General features: G+C 48.5%; 2 protein-coding genes across 3 annotated transcripts in view; one reads left to right on the forward strand and one right to left on the reverse strand.

Moving 5' to 3' along the window:
- Positions 1 to 954: 954 nt before the first annotated feature.
- Positions 955 to 15,858, reverse strand: EIF4A3 (eukaryotic translation initiation factor 4A3). 2 transcript variants are annotated; one of them, NM_001266416.1, is given in 12 exon segments: positions 964 to 1,198; positions 1,691 to 1,818; positions 1,915 to 2,022; positions 2,902 to 3,017; positions 3,655 to 3,793; positions 4,549 to 4,690; positions 8,592 to 8,672; positions 8,936 to 9,068; positions 10,222 to 10,284; positions 10,688 to 10,754; positions 13,041 to 13,113; positions 15,608 to 15,819. In NM_001266416.1, coding segments are annotated over 12 exon segments (1,236 nt in total). In that variant the 5' UTR covers positions 15,777 to 15,819; the 3' UTR covers positions 964 to 1,181.
- A 101-nt stretch (positions 15,859 to 15,959) lies between these two features.
- CARD14 (caspase recruitment domain family member 14) overlaps positions 15,960 to 19,111 on the forward strand; it is a 75,927-nt gene continuing 72,775 nt past the window's right edge. The window contains exon 1 of the mRNA XM_077973151.1: positions 15,960 to 16,075. The gene's annotated coding sequence lies outside the window, so the exon portion shown is untranslated. The remainder of the gene's footprint in view (positions 16,076 to 19,111) is intronic.

The following is a 19,111-nucleotide window of genomic DNA, read 5'->3' on the forward strand; positions in this document are numbered from 1 at the left end:
TTGGGCAGCTGTGGTGCTGTGTGCCTATATCGCTACATAATTACTTTAAATATTTGGACAGATAACTTAAATAATACTTTAATAATTTAAATATTTAAACAGATAATTATCTGTTTTGGTTTGTCAACACTGTGGCAAGTCATGCTCTTGCCACTATACTCCTGCCTGGGCGACAGACAGGGAGATCCTGGCTCTCAAAAAAAAAAAAAAAAAAAATTAGAAAAGTGAGGCCAGGCACGGCAGCTCACACCTGTTATCCCAGCACTCTGTAAGGCCAAGATGGAAGAATCACTTAAACCCATGAGTGACAGACCAGCCTAGGCCACAAAGTGAGAGACCCTGTCTCTACAAAAAAGTTAAAAATTAGCCAGGTGTGCTGGCATGCACCTGTGCTCCCAGCTCCTCAGGAGGCTGAGCTGAGAGGATCGCCTGAGCCCAGGAGGTTGTGGCTGCAGTGAGTTGTGATGGTGCCACTGCACTCCAGCCTGGGCGGGAGAGCAAAACTCATCAACAATGAAACTCTCTCAAATTAAAAAAAAAGATTAGAAAAGTGAGTGAGATGGGCCGGGTGCGGTGGCTCACGCCTGTAATCTCAGCATTTGGGAGGCCAAGGCGGCTGCACCACGAGGTCAGGAGATTGAGACCATCTGGCTAACATGGTGAAACCCCGTCTCTACTGAAAATACAAAAAAATTAGCCGGGCGTGGTGGCGGGCTCCTGTAGTCCCAGCTACTTGGGAGGCTGAGGCAGGAGAATGACGTGAACCCGGGAGGCGGAGCTTGCAGTGAGCTGAGATCGCGCCACTGCACTCCAGCCTGGGCGACAGAGGGAGACTCCTTCTCAAAAAAAAGGAGACTCCTCAAGAAAAAAAGAAAAATTAGAAAAGTGAGTGAAATGACCCAAGACTACACAGTAAGTTACTAGAGAAGCTGGTGGCATCTTAGAAATATAGAGTTTATGGGAAAAGTTTTAAATTTTTAATGAAAAAGACTTAGAACAATGTATTATTTACATGTAAATAAGAAAAGAGCAGAATCCCCATATCCTCTTCGGAGGGAGACAGGAGGCCGTTTATGAGAAGAGAGTCCATATAAACCCCATTAAATAGAAGCTGGACCTAAATACTTCCAAACAGGAGTACAGAACAGGTGAACAGTCTTCACTCATCCCCTCGATCTGCTTCAGATCAGATCAGCAACTGAAAGTGAAGAAAGAAACAGATTAAGGAACAATACAAAAAAAAAAAAAAGAAAATTTGTAACGTAAATTTAACTAAAATCTCACAAGAGACTTCTCAAAACAAAAAACAGGCCAGGCATAGTGGCTCACGCCTGTAATCCTGGCACTTTGGGAGGCCAAGGTGGACAGATCACTTGAGGCTAGGAGTTCAAGATCAGCCTGGCCAACATGGTGAAATCCCGTCTCTACTAAAAATACAAAAATTAGCTGGTTATGGTGCACGCATCTGTAATCCCAGCTACTCAGGAGGCTGAGGCAGGAGAATTGCTTGAACCCAGGAGGCAGAGGTTGCAGTGAGCCAAAATCATGCCACTGTACTCCAGCCTGGCTGACAGAGCAAAACTTCGTCTCAAAAAAAAAACCACAACAACAAAAAAACAAACTCAAGTGCCCCAAACTAAGAATAGGGAAGTTCTCTCTACAATTCCAGTAGAGCTGGACGATTTCCTACCGTTCATAGGCATCTCATCGATCTGAGTGGAATAGTACTGCTCGATATCTCTGAGGATGCGGATGTCATCGTTCTTCACAAAGTTAATGGCGACCCCCTTCCGGCCGTATCGACCTGATCTCCCGATTCTTCAGGAATAAAACAATATCACAGTCAGTATCTACAGCAATCAAGATTTAGTAAATGTGTCACAGAAGTGAAGTCAATGAGAGCTTGCATCCTACCTGTGTATGTACAATTCTCTGTTATTGGGGAGATCATAGTTGATGATGAGGGACACCTGAGGGACATCCAACCCCCTGGCCCAGACGTCTGTAGAAATAAGCACTCGGCTGCAAAACAGAAAGTGTGTTTGAGGCGATTAAATTACTCATGCAAGTTTAAGACTGGACTTGCTTCCATTGCTAATTTTGAGGAATCCTGGCTACAAGTTCAAAAGATATGAGATTCCCCCTCACACCAGTCTGTCTGCAAACATGAAGCCTCAGGGACAGCACCAGAAATCCCTGTGCAGAGGGGCTGTTGCTGGATTTAGTTACTTCGGTCATGTGCTCCATCAGATTAAAAAAACAGACATCTTTTACTACACTACCTTTAACTTGTTTCGTCGGTTCTAAACCAATTAATTGGGAAAAATATTTTACTTTTGCCTAGCAACAAATTAAGAACAGTATCTTTGGCTGGGAGTGGCAGCTCATACCTGTAATCCCAGCACTGCCAGAGGCTGAGGTGGACGGATCACCTGAGGTCAGGAGTTCGTGACCAGCCTGGCCAACAAGGTGAAACCCCGTCTCTACTAAAAATGCAAAAAAAAAAAAAAAGCCATTCCAGCTACTCAGAAGGCTGAGGCACGGGAATCACTTGAAACCAGGAGGCAGAGGTTGCAGTGAGAAGATACCTGACCACTGTGGAATTAAACTAATTGAAACGATGAACAGAAAACCCGTACTTACTGGAAAGAAGACACACACTTGTAACCAAAGTGCCAACCTGGCTAGTTAAGGATCATTATCACCTCAACCGAAGTATTACAGGAACACAGCGAACGTCTCATTAACTGGAAGGTTTTCTGCTCACCCAGGGCCTCAGCTTTCAGAGCAGGAGCTCGTCATCTCCCCAGCTCTGGGGCCTGCCTCAGGCAGTGCATATGAAGTGCTTAGCACACAGTCTAGCAAACCCTGACCGGCAGAGCCACAGCACAGCGGACCCACCTGGCGCCCGACCGGAACTCCTTCATGATGGACTCCCGCTCTTTCTGGGGCATGTCTCCGTGCATTGAGGACACAGTGAAGTTGGCTTCTCTCATTTTTTCTGTCAGCCAGTCCACCTACAAATCCAATCAGCAGATGCTACTGCAAGTTCGTACACCAAACCAGAGATGTGCATTCGGGATTTTACCCCCATCATTTGCAGAACCAGTATCAATATTCTCAAAGTAACTGCTCTTAAAACTCAGGATCATCCTAACTGGATGCACAAACTTTTTCCCAGAAAATGTTGGGGTGCACTCACAAAACCCTCTTACTTCATTTTCTCCACATAATGACTCTATGGGGGAGGGGGCCAGGTGTGCTCATTCTCATTTGAAATTTGAATTCCAGTCTTGTCAGAATGTAGCCCAATTCCTTTCCTTTCTCAGGAAAGTGGCCGACAGTCCTCAGGTCTGCCTCCACATTATCATCACCTGGGGATCTAAAACTACTCAAGCCTGGGTTCCACCTTCAACGAAATCTGAATCTTTCAGGGTGGCTGGCATCGCTGTTCTGTAAATAAAGTTTTAATGGTCACAGCCATATCTGACCATTTGCATATTGTCTACAGCTGCTTTTGCAAGAGACCACATACCCCGAAAGCTTAAAATATGGACAAACTGGCCCTTCACTGAAAAATCTTGATTTAAGTCATTCAGAGACTCAATCTGCAATTCCCCTTCAAGCACATGGAGGCCATGCAGTACCTCTTACCTTTCTTTTGGTGTTGCAGAAGATGACCGCCTGAGTGATGGTCAGTGTGTCGTAGAGGTCACACAGAGTGTCAAATTTCCACTCTTCCCTCTCCACTGCCACAAAAAATTGCTTGATGCCTTCCAGAGTCAATTCATCACTGAAGGACAAAGACAAATCCTGTTACATCCTCATTCTTCCAGCTAGGACTTGAGGGCGGGCCAAGCCAGGATGCAGGGAGACCCCGGTGGAGAAGGTCACACCGTGGTATCTGGTGCAGACCCAGCGCCCCAGCCCTATCCTCCATCCCGTCAGCACTTCCGTCACACAGGTCTCTATTCTGTATCCTACTGAACATTTCACAATGTGCACCACGTGGAATATGATTCTAAACAAAACACTGGTAAGTAAATACAGTCATCTAATTTTTAAATTTAGAATTATTGGTTCAAACCACAATGAGTATTATAAAAGATGGGTTTTTTTGTTTTGTTTTGTTTTGTTTGTTTGAGACAGGGTCTTGCTCTGTTGCCATGGCTGAAGTGCAGTGGCACGATCACAGCTCACTGCAGCCTCAGCCTCCTGGCCTCAAGCAATCCTCCCACCTCAGCCTCCTGAGTAGCTGGGACTACAGGCATGTGCCACCCTACCTGGCTAATCTTTTATTATTTGTAGAGATAGGGTCTCCCTATGTAGCCCAGCCTATTCAGTTTTTCAAAACAGGAATTTTAAAAGAATTTGCATGCTTTAAATTCCTTTACACTCAGGCAGGAGGATAGCCTGAGGCCCAGATTCTGACACCAGCTTCAGCAACACAGCAACACCCTGGCTATAAAAAGTTTTTGAAATTACGACATAAAATCCTTTATAAATGGGGCCCAGTGTTTTAGTAAACTCGACTAGAGGGGCTCCTACCGTTTCACCAAGATGCGGATTGGGTCGGTCATGAACTTGTTGGTCATCTCCAGAATCTCGTGTGGCAGCGTGGCACTGATGAGCACCACCTGTGTGGCTGGAGGCAGGTACCTGTACACGTCATAGATCTGCTCTTTGAAACCTGGGACAGGGCGCAAGACAGGTGAGGGATGCTTAGGGCGGCACGCCCAGCGTTCCCACTGGGTGAGAGGCAGAGTGGGGATAAGGTACGGTTGACAGGATCTCACTTTTACAGAACCAGGCCACATCCACGCGTTCTCTCCGTCCCTACTCCCCGCCCCCCCCCGAGTGTTATCTGGTTGAGGGAATCTGGTTTTCCTCTGGTGCTTCTTCAATCTGAAGTGCTCTAGGGATCAAGAAACCCACCCCGAGAGTCCTAGACGCCAAATAAAAAGCAATAGAGAGGCTGGCCTGAGTCACCCACAATCTCAGATGCCTGCGGCGCAGTCCCGACTCACTTCCACCTGCCACTGTCCTGTGAGATTGGCATCCACTGGGCCCAGACCTGCCACATTTTAAAGAGAACCCAGACATCTTGTTACAGAAAATCTCCCAGTGAAAAATGCTGCCCACTTATTCACATTATTTAACATGGCACAGGCGGAATCAACACGGGAGCCAGCACACATGCACCCTCCGCCAGGCCTGGGCAGAGCTGGGCAAAGGAGAAGGGAGCCAGGAGCAGGCAGGGGCCCAGCCTCCTCACCACAGGGCCAGTTAATGAACTGGAGGCTCTGACTCCATAAATCATATGCGGCCAGAGAATCTGCATTTCTACAAGTCCCCAGGTGACAAGGATGCTCCCGGCCTGTGCCCCTCACTGTGAGGACCTCTGCCCTAAGTGCCACAAGCACAAAGAGCCACCCACAACCCAGGGCTTCCTCAGCCACCACAGAAACTGAGTGTGGTCACCGAACCTTTAACCTCAACGAGGAGCAGGGGGTCCAATAAAGGGCCCCAGAAGGAGGAGGGGAGGGATGTGAGGTGCTCAGAGCACAGGCCCCCCAAAAAACTGCTGGAACCAGAGGCCCGAGACGTGGCTGAGAGGATGCCCACGGGTACCGCTGGTGAGTGCTGAGAACAAAGCACTTCCTCACCACCCACCTGATACCCTTATGAAGACCCTGGGGGGCCTGCCACAGACCCTCACAGTGAATTCGAGGTGACACATCACCATGCATTTCCCAATCACTATTCTAAGAGAAGAATTGCTATCACCTAGAGGTCCTCACTTCAAAACACCTATGAAAATCCAAGAAAGTGTACATCCGAATCCTACCAATTTATCTTTGTGTGCATGTGGGTGTGTGTTTTTTTTTTTTTTTGAGATAGAGTCTTGCTCTATTGCCCAGGCTGCAGTGCAGTGGGGCGATCTTGGCTCACTGCACCTCCACCTCCCGGGTTCCAGCAATTCTCCTGGCTCAGTCTTCCGGGTAGCTGGGATTATGGGCACACATTACTACCCACCACCACGTACACCTGGCTTATTTTTGTATTTTTAATAGAGACGGAATTTCGTCATGTTGCCCAGGCTGGTCTTGAACTCCTGACCTCAGGTGATCCTCCCACCTCGGCCTCCCAAAGTGCTGGGATTACAGGTGTGAGCCACTGTGCCCACCCTCCAATTTATCTTAAAGAATGAAATAGCCTACACAACCAAGAAATATATTATGGAACATCCCTCCAACAGAATACCTTATTGCCATTAAACAGGCCACAGAACACTTATCATGGACAGATGCATTTTTTAAAAAGCAGATTATCAAACCGAATACACGTGATTCCACATCTATTAACTACAGTTATGTACAGAAAGTCTGGAAACATATTGTTTTAGGAAAAACCCCCAAATTAGGTTTTTCCTCTGCTCTCACACCAACACAATCCTCAACACAGGAGATGACGTCTGTGAGTGACTGGGGAATGGGGCTTTTCCTGCCCACCAAGCAGGAGACAGGAGTGCAGTGCCCTCCAGTGAACTCTGAGACTCCCCACCTGGAGCTGCTGCATAGATGCATAGTGTATATATGTATATGTATCATAATACCACGCACATATTTTGCAATATTTTTTAAGACAGGCTTGTTCTGTCACCCAGGATGGCACAATCACCGCTCACGGTGGCCTCCAACTCCTGGGCTCAAGTGATCCTCCCGCCTCAGCCACCCAAGTACCTGGGACTGGCCCATGCCACCACACTCTGCTAATTTTTAATTTTTAATTTTTTAGTAGAGAGTACGTCTCTCTCTGGTGCCCAGACTGGTCCTGAACACCTGGTCTCAATGGTACTCCCGTCTTGGCTTCCCAAGGTGTCTGGATTATAAGTGTGAGCCACCAAGCTCAGCCTTATTTTGTGATTTTTATTCATTTTTTATAACTATGTATCCTCAATAAACATGTATTTGCATATATTACAAAAGAACATGAAAGGCATTTGTAGGAAGTCCGGGCCCTGCTGGTGTTGCCCTCCACTGCTCCATAACCCCCGTGGGCCATGTCCTTCCCGGAGCGGCGCCCCCTTCCCTCCTTGCTCCTCTGAACTCATTTCTCTAGCCACTCAGCTTGCAGTCTCACAGCTCTGCCTGGGTTTACTTCTGGGTCTTTAGCCCCCAGCCCAGGATTAAAGGCCTCGATGACGAAGTCACCGGCACCTGCACTCCGCTACTCCACAGCCGCTCTGGGCAGCCACTGCCCCAGTGGGCCGCGCGCTCCTGACTCTAGGCTCTCTGACAATGGACATCCTGACAGATGGCCTTGACCTTGGCCCATGAGTTTGTCTGTCTTGAATGGGCCTATGAGTTATGTCCACGTTTCTTCCAACTTTGATAAAAGCTCCTCCACCCTCAAGTGTCCTTTCTCTCTTTTTCCCCTCGGCCAAGCCTTCTGTCAACCACACCACACTGCTCCTTCTCCATCCTCCCATCACCACATCAGGCCTCCACGGAGGAGCCTGGAGTTGGCTCTGAGCACTCAACAGAAACTGTCTCAGAAGATCCCTAGGAGGCTCTAGGACCCCCTTCCAGTGCTGACCCGCCCACCCACCCCTGCCAGGCCCCTGGTGGCTGCTGACCCTGTGTCCTCCCTGGGCTCTGTCCCACCTCTCCATGAGACATACTCTGTGCTTCCTAGGTCCCCCTGCCCCCGTCTCCCAGCTGTCTGCTCTTCCACTTGGCCCACATGTTCCCGGGGTTCATGGACCCCACTGCCTGGCTCTACCCAGGGGGCTGTCGACACGCAGCCGAGGCCAGACCCTTCCAAGCATGTGACAGACTAAGGGTGTACCAAGGCACCTAAAAGCTAAGACATGTCAAGTCTGAAGTAACTATGCCACCTGACTCCCAGATCCGCCCTCACCTGCCATCTGCCTTACCACCCATGTGCCAGCCTAGCGACATGCCTGGGACCCTCCTGAGTTAGGAAGGCTGCCTAGGGGTTGGTGGGGGTGGCAGAGGGGCCAGCCACCAGCCCTCAACCTTCCCTCAAACCTTCCCTTCCTTCAATCCGACCCCTGCTTTGGATCCCCACTGCCACGTGGGTGAGGCCACCACCTCACCTGGATCAATGCCGCTGCATAAAACTGTGGGTCAAACAGGCCTTCTCACTGCAGCCCTGGATATGCAGCTCAGGGTTCATCTCTTGCACTTCCCTCCCGCCCCATCCAGTTCAAGCCATGGTGAGCCACTTCTCTGAAGATGTGTGCACACATCTTTAGCCACAACTACCCAGAAGGCTGAGGCAGGAGGACTGCTTGAGCCCAGGAGGCAAAAGCTATAGTAAGCCATGATCATGCCACTGTGCTCACTCCAGCCTGGGCAACAGAGCAAGACCCTGCCTCAAAAAATGAATAAATAAAATCAAGGTAGGAATTTCTGTTCATAATTGCCACCAAGGCACAACTGTTTTTCCACAATGAAAACACTACTCACATTCAGAACATTCATTGGCTATCTGTTTGTTTTACACTGTGAAAATTTAAGAACTAAGAATTACGTCAGTAGAAAAGTAATTCTTGTTACTCATACCTTTATTCAACATTTCATCAGCTTCATCCAAAACCAACATTTTGATAGCACGTGTCCTTAAGCTTCTGCGACGAATCATATCTATGACATGAGATTTTGAAATAATTACGACAAATCATATCTATAACATGAGATTTTGAAATAATCACACCTGAGGCTCCCAGGAAAGAGCTCATCATTCCAGCTGGTCTCAGTGTTCCAGAGACCTTCCCTCTACCTCCCGCAAGTGATCCAGGTGCAAAAGTCTACCATGCAGCCCACCAAACTGAAAGCCGTCCTGTACCGTTTAAGTGCGTCTTACAAATACTACTGGCAGTACCATTTTTAGTGACAAAAGTGCTTACCAAAAACACGCCCTGGAGTGCCCGCGACAACATGCTGTCCATAATCCAGCTTCCTGATGTCCTCCCCAACATTGGTGCCTCCAATGCAGGCATGGCACTGGACATTCATGTAGTCGCCGAGAGCGAGCAGCCCCTAAATCAAAGCACAGGTTCACGTCCAGGGTGGGAGAGGGAAACATCCGTGGTTTCCAAAAAGAAAGATTGTTTCTACTCCAAGATGATCACCGATTATTATTTATGCCATTATTATCTTGAAAACACAAAATTCACCTGCTCTTTTCTCTGACAAAATCAAGGTAATTTTGCTGGTTTCTTTCTTTCTTTTTTTTTTTTTTTTGAGACGGAGTCTTGCTCTGTCGTCCGAGCTGGAGTGCAGTGGTGTGATCTCGGCTCACTGCAAGCTCCACCTCCCAGGTTCACACCATTCTCCCACCTCAGCCTCCCTAGTAGCTGGGACTACAGGCGCCCACCAGCACACCTGGCTAATTTTGTTTTTGTATTTTTAATAGAGATGGGGTTTCACAGTGTTAGCCAGGATGGTCTCGATCTCCTGACCTTGTGATCCGCCTGCCTCAGCCTCCCAAAGTGCTGGGATTACAGGCATGAGCCACCGCGCCCGGCCTGCTGGTTTCTTATTACAAAAATTATACCATTAACAGAAAACAACATATAAAATTCATAATCCCATCCACCAAAGAAACCAACATTAACATCTTAATATACATCTTTTTAAATATACATCTTTATACTATGTAAGTATAAAATGGGTACAATTTATTTTTTTGAGACGGAGTTTCACTCCTGTTGCCAGGCTGGAGTACAGTGGCGCAATCTCAGCTCACTGCAACCTCTGCCTCCCGGGTTCAAGTGATTCTCCTGCTCAGCCTCCCGAGTAGCTGGGATTATAGGCACCTGCCACCACGCCCAGCTAATTTTTTATATTTTTAGTAGAGACAGGGTTTTACCATGTTGACCAGGCTGGTCTCAAACTCCTGACCTCAGGTGATCCACCCACCTTGGCCTAATTTATTTTTATTAAAATTTTTTGCTGAAAAATCTACATTCCTAAGGCTGTAAAAAACTACTGAGAGCACACAAGCCACACCAAAAATGACTTAATACAAACCAGCAATTTATATAATGATTCATGGCAAAATGTTAATCAGGAAGAAAATTTTGAGGTATCAGAAAACAGGATTGGATTAAATAAATAAGTCAAGTGTTTCACAACTAAATCACAAAAGCAGTACTTGCAAATCGGACACCGCTATCTTTAGCCATCTCACCTTCTGAATCTGCACAGCTAACTCTCTCGTGGGAGCCAAGATCAAAGCTTGAGTTTCACGAACCTGGTGAAATAATTTATCAGAAAATAGAGAATTCTCAGTATTATCAAGGTGGATTGTAGTAATTCACACTGAGATCTATATGAGAAATAGTATCTCATATTAATCATACTTCTCATCTCTTACAGAGGTTAGCAAATCTTAATGTCATTTAAATTGCAAATCCAGCAATAACTTAATGTGTCAGGATCCTTGTTTGCAGACAAGAACTTCCTCTAGTTAAATAAAGAATCATGACAGAATATTAGTGCAAATATTAGTGTACAACTAAGACTCTGTAAAAATTTGCTGAGTCAATACATACTAGAAAATTTTTAATTGTACTTTTTGAACACTGTAGTTACAGAAGAAAAAGCAGTTATTTCCTAGAATTACAGAACAGTCTGTTTTAAGAATGACAAATTACCTGAATATCCAAACACTGGAGGACTGAGATACTGAAGGTGGCTGTTTTGCCTGTGCCGGACTGAGACCTATTGAAGGAAATAAGAGCAGTGGGATTAGAGGGAGGACAGGCCATGTCACAGCTGCACTCCAAGGCCTGGGCTCCAGAGGCACTTATGTACCTTATTCCAAGAAGCCCCTGTACCCAATAACATCTTAACTGCAAGGAGGCGGGACTCGGGCCCAGTGTCACAGCTTGTTAAGTGTCCATGAGGAGAGTAGATATGGCTTCTGCATGGGGGGCAATGGAGCCACAGACTCTGTCACTTCAAGAGGTGTTTCATAGGTGTCAGAAAAAGGAGGACTCCCCTTTATCTAAATACAACTCTTTTCCTTGTAGGATTTTGGACTAACTCCTCCAAAGAAATTTTTGTGTAAATGAGTTTTTTGAAATTAGGCAAACGAGGAATAAAGCTATTAAAAGAGGATTTGTGGTGCTAGGAGATAAGACTACATACAGGTTTTCATTCATAGTTCCTAGCTCACAGCTCCCATAGCCCTTGTTACAGTCTTACTAAATTGATGGGTTTGTTAGGCCTCAGGAAACAATCTCTCTGACCTGCTCTCCTTTCGCCTGCTCCACAGCGGGGCTCTAATCTTCCCTGCCTTTCAGATTTTAAGTCATAAAGACCCTCATTTCACGGCATGGTGGCTCAGGCCTGTATTCCCAACACTCTGGGACGCAGAGGCAGGACTGACTGAAGCCAGGAATTCGAGACCAGCCTGGGCCATACAGGAAGAGACCCCATTTCTAAACAAAACAAAAAACCAACCAGGATGGCAGCACATTCAGGCAGTCCCAGCTACTTGGGAGGTTGAGGTGGGACGATTCCTTAATCCTTGGAGTTAGAGGCTGCAGTGAGCTATGACCGCACCACTGCATTCCCCCCGGTGACAAAGTGAGGCCCCATATCTTAACACAAAAAATGTTTAGGCCGGGCACAGTGGCTCACGCCTGTAATCCCAAGGCTTTGGGAAGCCAAGGCAGGGAGACTGCCAGGAGTTTGAGAGCAGCCTGGGCAACACAAGGAAACCCTGTCTCTACAGAAAATAAAAAACGTAAATGATGATGTGTGCCTCTAGTCCCAGCTACCTGGGAGGCCGAGGTAGGAGAATCACTTGAGTCTGGGAGGTTGAGGCTGCTGTGAGCTGTAATCACACAACTGCACTCCAGCCTGGGAGACAGAGTAAGACCCTGTCTCAAAAAAAGTAAAAAATTTAAATTAAAAAAAATTTTTTTAAAAAGCATTATGGTATTATCCTAGAAAAGCTCCTGCCCTATTCCCTGGGCGGGGGAAAGAATGCTGACCTCATGGAATTTTCCATAGAAACCCAAGAGGACCAAGTTCGAAGAGCTTCTGGATGGCTGAACACAGACAGTGGAACACAAGGAGGTTCTGGGAGGCTGCACCCCCGCCCCCATATCTGTATCCTTTGCAGCACCCTTTATAATAAACCACTAAATGTGTTTCCCTGAGTTCTCTGAGCTGCTGTTCCAGCAAATTAATCCAACCTAAAGAGGGGATCATGGGAACGCCAACTCGAAGCTGCTTGGTCAGAAGTTCTAGACATCCAAACTTATAATTGATGCCTGAAAAGAGGGTGGTTGAGGGGACTGAGCCCTCAACCTGTGGGATATGGCCTGTCTCCAGGCAGATGGTATGAGCTGAACTGGAGGACACCCAGCTGGAAAACCCCCACACAAGTCATCTTCTGTGCTGATGACTGTGGTGGTGGTGTGAGAGCAGAGGAAAAGCAGTCTGTTTTTCCGAAATTGTGTTATATACAACTCCACCTGCCAGCAAACCACCAAGCAAAGCTGGCTAAGAAAATGAAAGCCTTGGCCGGGCACAGTAACTCACGCCTGTTATCCCAGCACTTTAGGAGGCCAAGGAGGGTGGATCACCTGAGGTCGGGAGTTTGAGACTGGCCTGACCAACATGGTGAAACCCCATCTCTACTAAAAATACGAAAAGTAGCCAGGCATGGTGGCGGGCGCCTGTAATCCCAGCTACTTGGGAGGGTGAGGCAGGAGAATCGCTTGAAACAGAGAGGCAAAGGTTGCAGTGAGCCGAGATGGTGCCACTGCGCTCCAGCCTGGGCGACAGAGCGAGACTCCATCTCAAAAAGAAAATGAAAGCTTTCTATAGTAGAGAACAGAAATTTAAAAATTATTAAACCCTGTGGCTAAAGTCAGGGCACGTGTTGGTACTGAGTGTGTAGAAGCTGAGGGAACCAGTCATCCCAGAGCATCTAACTGCACTGCGCTGCCCAAATTTGCATCCAGCCCCGCGCCGCACCCCAGGACAACTTACTGCGCGATGACATCTCTCCCTTTGATGATCTGCTTGATTGCTCGTTGCTGGATTGCTGATGGTTTTTCAAAACCTGCAAATAAAAACAAAAAAATAGCTCTCGCTACAATGACAGCACAGAAACCCTGTACTGTGAGCTCCTCAGGGGCAGACGTGGTTTGCTGTTTGAACCTGTCCTCCCGCCTAACCCAGTGTTCAACATAGCAAGCTCTCAAAACCCAGGGGCTCAATGAATCGGACTAAGTGGATTTCTAAACTAACATGAGATATTATTTGTAAAGACAAATCTCTATTTTAAAAAAACCACCAAATTGTAGAATACAGAAAAATAATAATGATAATCTTCTGGGTGTGCAGCATCTGGAAGTGCCAAAATGTTCCTGGCAGTTACTGCAGTAGAGGGGTGAAAAGCAGCTAACTTTTTACTCTAATTACTTCCTTAGGTTTGACTGGATTACAAACAACCTATACTACTTTTTAAATTAAAAACAAAAACAAAAAAAACCAGGAAAGTCACTGTAGCCATTCTTCTCTCCTCCTAGCTAGCATTAAGTCTGTGTGTTGCTGACAGGTCTACAACTCTATTTAACCTGCTTGGGTCACACTGTGGGGTGTCCTACGCTGTTCTCCTGTCTGGATGCAGCTCCCTAACTACCATACCATCTCTCCTGCGAAGCAACTACTACACCAAAGGGGGAGGCTATTTTGAAGAAGAACCATGTGTTTTTCAAGTAAGTAAATAAAACTTTATGTACAAAACTCTAGTTCAGTTATTTTTTGGTAGTCTCTTAAATGTAGCTCTGTTCAGTTCTGGGGCATAGTGAAAAATGAGAAACAAAAGAAAATGTAGCACAATTTCCCATCTTAACACAAAAGCAAATATAGCAGATGATTTAAACTCTTCATGAAGAGCAAGCACATGGATGGGAAACTAACAACAGTGTCTTAGGGCAGGGACTGCCTGAGTGCCAGGAAACCAGGTGGGGCTGTCAGCCTCGCTGGAAGGCTGGCTGAGATGCTTTCTCACCACCCATCCTCAGCACCTTCGCCTCACTTTGTCCAAACTGTTGTGGCATCAAGAATTACAGGATAAGACCAGGTGGGGTGGCTCACACCTGTAACCCCATCACTTTGGGAGGCTGAGGCTGGCAGACCACTGAGGTCAGGAGTTCAAGACCAGCCTGGGCAAGATGGCAAAATCCCATCCCTACTAAAAATACAAAAACTAGTAGGGCATGGTGGTCGGCTACTTGGGAGGCTGAGGCAAAGGAATCGCTTGAGCCCCAGAGGCAGAAGTTGCAGTGAGCCGAGATCATGCCACTACAGTCCAGCCTTGGTGACAGAGCAGGACTGTCAGAAAGAAAGAAAAGAGAACTACAGGATAAAAAATGTCCCTGTCCCAAGCATTAAACACAGGCCATTTACCCCAGATGCTGGCCATTCCCATCTATGTGCCCAACCCAACCTCTTCTCCAGGCTCTCTCTCAACTTCCACAGATCTTTCAAACATACCAAGAGACAACTCCTGATTCTGACTCTCTGGAGTGCTGCCTACCTAGCCAAATGTTTGCAGCATCAACCACTGGTTACTGAAAACACTAACCCTCCTCCTTCTGTCGCTCACAGTCAATCCATCAGCCAATGCTGTCAGTTCCCTGGCACTCCATCTCCAAGGCAGCACAATCCTCTCTTCCCTGAACTGGAGCAAAAGCTTCCCAACTCTTGTTTCCTCTCCTGCCCTGCCTCGCCTCACCTGAAATTCACAGACACCCAGAAGACTCTTTAAAGCTGTAAATGTGATCGTGTCACATAGCTACTTACTACATTCCAGTGGCTTCCCACTAGATTTCCAAATGAAATTCAAATTATTCGTCACCCCTACACGTCTTTGCTAAATCTGGCCCCTGACTAGCTCTCCAAAATCCCACCACAGGGGACTTCTTTCAGTTCCTGGAATGCAGCTGGCTAAGGGCTGCAAAGCCCTGGCACCAGCTGTTCCTTCTGCCCCAACTGCTCTTCCCTCCTCTCCTAAAAGTCTCCTTCATCCATACCTCTGCTCAAATGGCACCCCCTCCTGCGAACCCCCTTACCTCTCTGCTTTACTAATTATCTCCTCCTTCCCAGGCCCACTCTATTCAATTACCTAGCTTCGGGTTCTTCCCAGCAACAACCACTGCCTGGGCAATCTGACCGCATGCTGTCCCCTCAAAGGAAATTCAAAACCCGTAAAGGCGCAAACCCATCTGGTTTACCGCCAAAACCCCAGTAACTAGAAAAGTTAGTAGGTACAAAACAGTTATCTGCTGAATGAACGACTCCGAGGTGCCTCGAAGCGGCTGTAGCCCCCGACGGACCCAGCGCCGAGCTCTGCACAGGGGACACACAGCGAACGCGCCGACACAGCCAGGCGTGAGGGCAGGGGTGGGGGTGGGGGTCGCACGTCACTGGCCCCCGAGCCTCGACCCTGACCACGACCTCCGGAGTGCAGGGCCGGCCCGGGAGTCACCAGTCGGGCTCTCAGCCCCCGGCTCGCCGCCAGCTGGCCCCCGCGGCCCGCGCCCACTCACCGTAAGCGTAGATGCCCCGCAGTAGGTCCTCCCGCAGGCCCATGGTGTCGAACGTGGGGGTCACATCCACCTCCTCGCTGGTCTCGAATTCCACTTTGGTCATGTCTTCCTCTTTGAGCAGACGCTTTCGCGCCGAGCCCGAGGTCGCCATCGTGGCCGTGGTCGCCATGATTTAGAGTCCGCGGAAGAGCACAGCGCGCGCCACAGCGTAAACCACCTCCCGACTCCTCTCGCTGCCGGGGCCGAGAACTGACGCCTTAGCGTGAGAAAGCGTAAGACGTGCGTACGTGCGTATGTGCGTGCGTACGTGCGCGCGAGGCGACCCCGCCTCTGGGGCGGGGCACTCTTCGTCACTTGAAAGGGAACTGGGCGTTTGCCGCAGGAAAAAGTAAGGTGTTTCTGCTCTCGCGCCATATGCAGTTCTCGCGGGATCTCGTTGAGGGCGGGGCACCCGGTTCCTTATAAAAGGTACGGAAGCGGGTGGATTTCCAGAGTTGGTGGCGTTTTGTGGCGGTTGCGGGAGTTTGGGACGCGAAGGCTCTTTGAGCGGCGTGCGGCCCTGAATCCCCTGACAACAGGCTGGGGGCCGCCAGGGGCCTCCAGTCCGGGTGGCGTCGCCACACAGCCCTGCCTCGAATGAAGAGGACGAACACGGGTCCTCTCTCGGGCCCGCATTGGGTGGACTGCGTCGCGGACCCGTAGTGGGGGCGCCCAGCTCGCCGGGGAGATTCGGGTGGAAACCCTCACGGCCCCCGGTGGTGGGCGCCGGCGCGGCGCTGGGCTCGGGCGGGTCTGCGCTGGGGAGGGCCAGGGCCTCTAATGCCGGTGTCTTTCTTTGGGGACGCGCCTGTGTGTGTTTTCGCCGTTTGCCTGGTCAGTTGGAGACAGGGTCTCTCTTTGTCGCCCAGGCTGGAGTGCGGCGGTGGGATCAGGGCTCACTGTAGCCTCCGCCTCTGGAGTAGCTGGGACCTCAGGCGCGCGCCATCATGTCCGACTAATTTTTTTAAATTTTTTGTAGAGACGGTGTTGGGGGAAGGGTGGGGGTTAGGGTTGTCCAAGCTGGTCTTGAACTCCTGAGCCTCAGGTGATCCGCCCGCCCTGGCCTCCCAAGGTGCTGGGATTACAGACATGAGCCACTGTGCCCGGCAAGCAGCTGTTATAAAGTAAAATACACGCAGAGCCTGCAATTTACTCTTAATGAAAGCCTCCTGTCTAGACGGTGTTAATAATGCGTGTCCTGCAGCAAAGATAACCCAGACGGGATCATGTAATTGCCCAGCAGAACGGTAATCAGTTGCGCATCTTAACCTGCTTTTAGTTCATTTGTTTTGAGACAGAGCCTGGCTCTGTCGCCCAGGTTGGAGTGCTATGGCACGATCTCCGTTCACTGCAGCCTCCACCTCCCAAGCCCAGGCGATCCTCCCGCCTCAGCCTCCAGAGTACCTGGGACCACAGGTGCCGCTGCTACGCACAGTCCTAACCACTTTCTTATCTGACACTTGAAGTGCTTCTACATACCCAGCTCCTCTAATGCACTTTGAAGCAGCTCCATCATCTTTGAAGGGCAGTTCACGCTGTTGAGAATCATGTTTTTAACTGTGGGAAAAGTAAAAATTTCCACGAGCACCAGCTGTGTCATTTTTTTTTTGGACGGAGTCTTGCTCTGTCACCCAGGCTAGAGTGCAGTGTCGTGACCTAGGCTCACTGCAAGCTCCGCCCCCCAGGTTCATGCCGTTCTCCTGCCTCAGCCTCGCGCCACTACACCCAGCTAATTTTTGTATTTTTAGTAGAGATGGAGTTTCCTCATGTTGGTCAGGCTGGTCTTGAACTCCTGACCTCATGATCTGCCCACCTCGGCCTCCTAAAGTGCTGGGATTACAGGCGTGAGTCCGGCCCTGTGCTTATGATCACAAATCTGGCTTACATGGCTGGGCACATCTTTAATCCACGGCTTCTTTCCAGGAGTGCTTGAAAGCTCTCCTTTTATGAAGGTTAATTTTAGTTAAAACCAGAGCATCCTGGCCAGGCCCAGTGGCTCACACCGGTAATCCCAGCACTTTGGGAGACAGAGGCAGGTGGATCACGAGTCTAGGAGTTCGAGACCAGCCTGGCCAAAATGGTGAAACCCCATCTCTACTAAAAAAAAATACAAAACTTGACTGCCCGTGGTGGCGGATGCTTGTAGTCCCAGCTACTCTGGAGGCCAAGGCAGGAGAATCTCCTGAACTCCGGAGGTGGAGGTTGCAGTGAGCTGAGATTGTGCCACTGCACTCCAGCCTGGGTGATGGAGACTGCATCTCAAAAACAAAAAACCAGAGCACCCTTTTATCAAGAAATTGGTGGATTGCAGTATTTCAAGGGTGAACAAGTAAATGCAGCCTTCTCCAAGAGCAAATCTCATTCTGGCACCAGAATTTATCCATGACAGATAATTGACCCGAGAAACATTCCTTGTAAGGTTGCTGGTGTCACGTAACCAAAATACTAAGTATTGTAAGTTCTGATACCTTCTTCACTCTACAAAGGATGGTTCAATGCCTCACACTGTTTGCCAGGCGGTGCTCTAGGGCTTTGTTGTAAAATACACACAGACTTCAATGACAGTGTAGGAGAAGAATGTCAAATACCTTGTTGACTAAAGAAATACAGTTAAGCTTTTAAAGAATTAGTTTTATTCAGAAGCCTTACCAAGGACCCTACACCCCAGCCCCAGCCCAGGAGCTCAAGCGATCCTCCTACCTCCGCCTCTGAAATTGCTGGAATCACAGGTGTGAGCTACCAGGCCTCACCTTGTTCAAAGTTTTAAAATCTAATCCACAAACTGCTTAGGTTTGTTTTCCTTCACCTTTTTGTGACTAGATGATCTAACATTTTACACCGTTTTCCTGGAAATGTTTATGCCAGATGTCTGAATACACATCTGAAAGGTCTCTAACTTTTCTGGGGAGCAATAGCTTTTTAGCCCAGAGTCTATGAAAATGATGAGAGCTGGCGAGGTTTGGTGCAGTCTCTGGGTGAACGATGCTTTCTAGGGAAACGATGGGGCATAAGACAGACATGGGGTCTCCTGCTTTGAGATTAATCGGCTGAAATGGACCCCTCCCCAACATACAAACATTGCAGGACATGAGGTGCTGAAGATGGGGCTGCTGACCCAGAGCTTAATGGATCTGTCCACCTTTGTGACCAAGAAGCTTCTTTCCTTAGACACTGAGGGGCCCTGGGATTATGAGGGTAAATCCACTTTTTAGAGTAGGAATCTCCAAACCCCAGGCCACGGACCAGTATCAGCACCTGTCTGTGGCCTGTAAGGAACCAGGCTGTGCAGCAGGAGGCAAGCAAGGGAGCTAAGCTGAGCTCTGCCTCCTGTCAGCGGCAGCATTGGATTATCAGAGGACTGTGAACCCTATTGTGAACTGCGCATTCGAGGGATGTAGGCTGTGCACTCCTCATGGGAATCTAATGCCTGACGATGTGAGGTGGAATAGTTTCATCCCGAAACCA

The sequence above is a fragment of the Macaca mulatta genome, chromosome 16, assembly GCF_049350105.2.
Source record: "Macaca mulatta isolate MMU2019108-1 chromosome 16, T2T-MMU8v2.0, whole genome shotgun sequence".
Taxonomy (NCBI): domain Eukaryota; kingdom Metazoa; phylum Chordata; class Mammalia; order Primates; family Cercopithecidae; genus Macaca; species Macaca mulatta.

Coding starts and splice junctions, on each gene's coding strand:
- EIF4A3 (XM_077969202.1), bottom strand. CDS start 15,776: ATGGCGACCACGGCCACGATGGCGACCTCGGGCTCGGCGCGAAAGCGT. Junction 10,755..13,040: donor GGGAGAGATGTCATCGCGCA/GTAAGTTGTCCT, acceptor TTCCTTCAATAG/GTCTCAGTCCGGCACAGGCA. Junction 3,794..4,548: donor ATCCGCATCTTGGTGAAACG/GTAGGAGCCCCT, acceptor TTTGTCCTTCAG/TGATGAATTGACTCTGGAAG.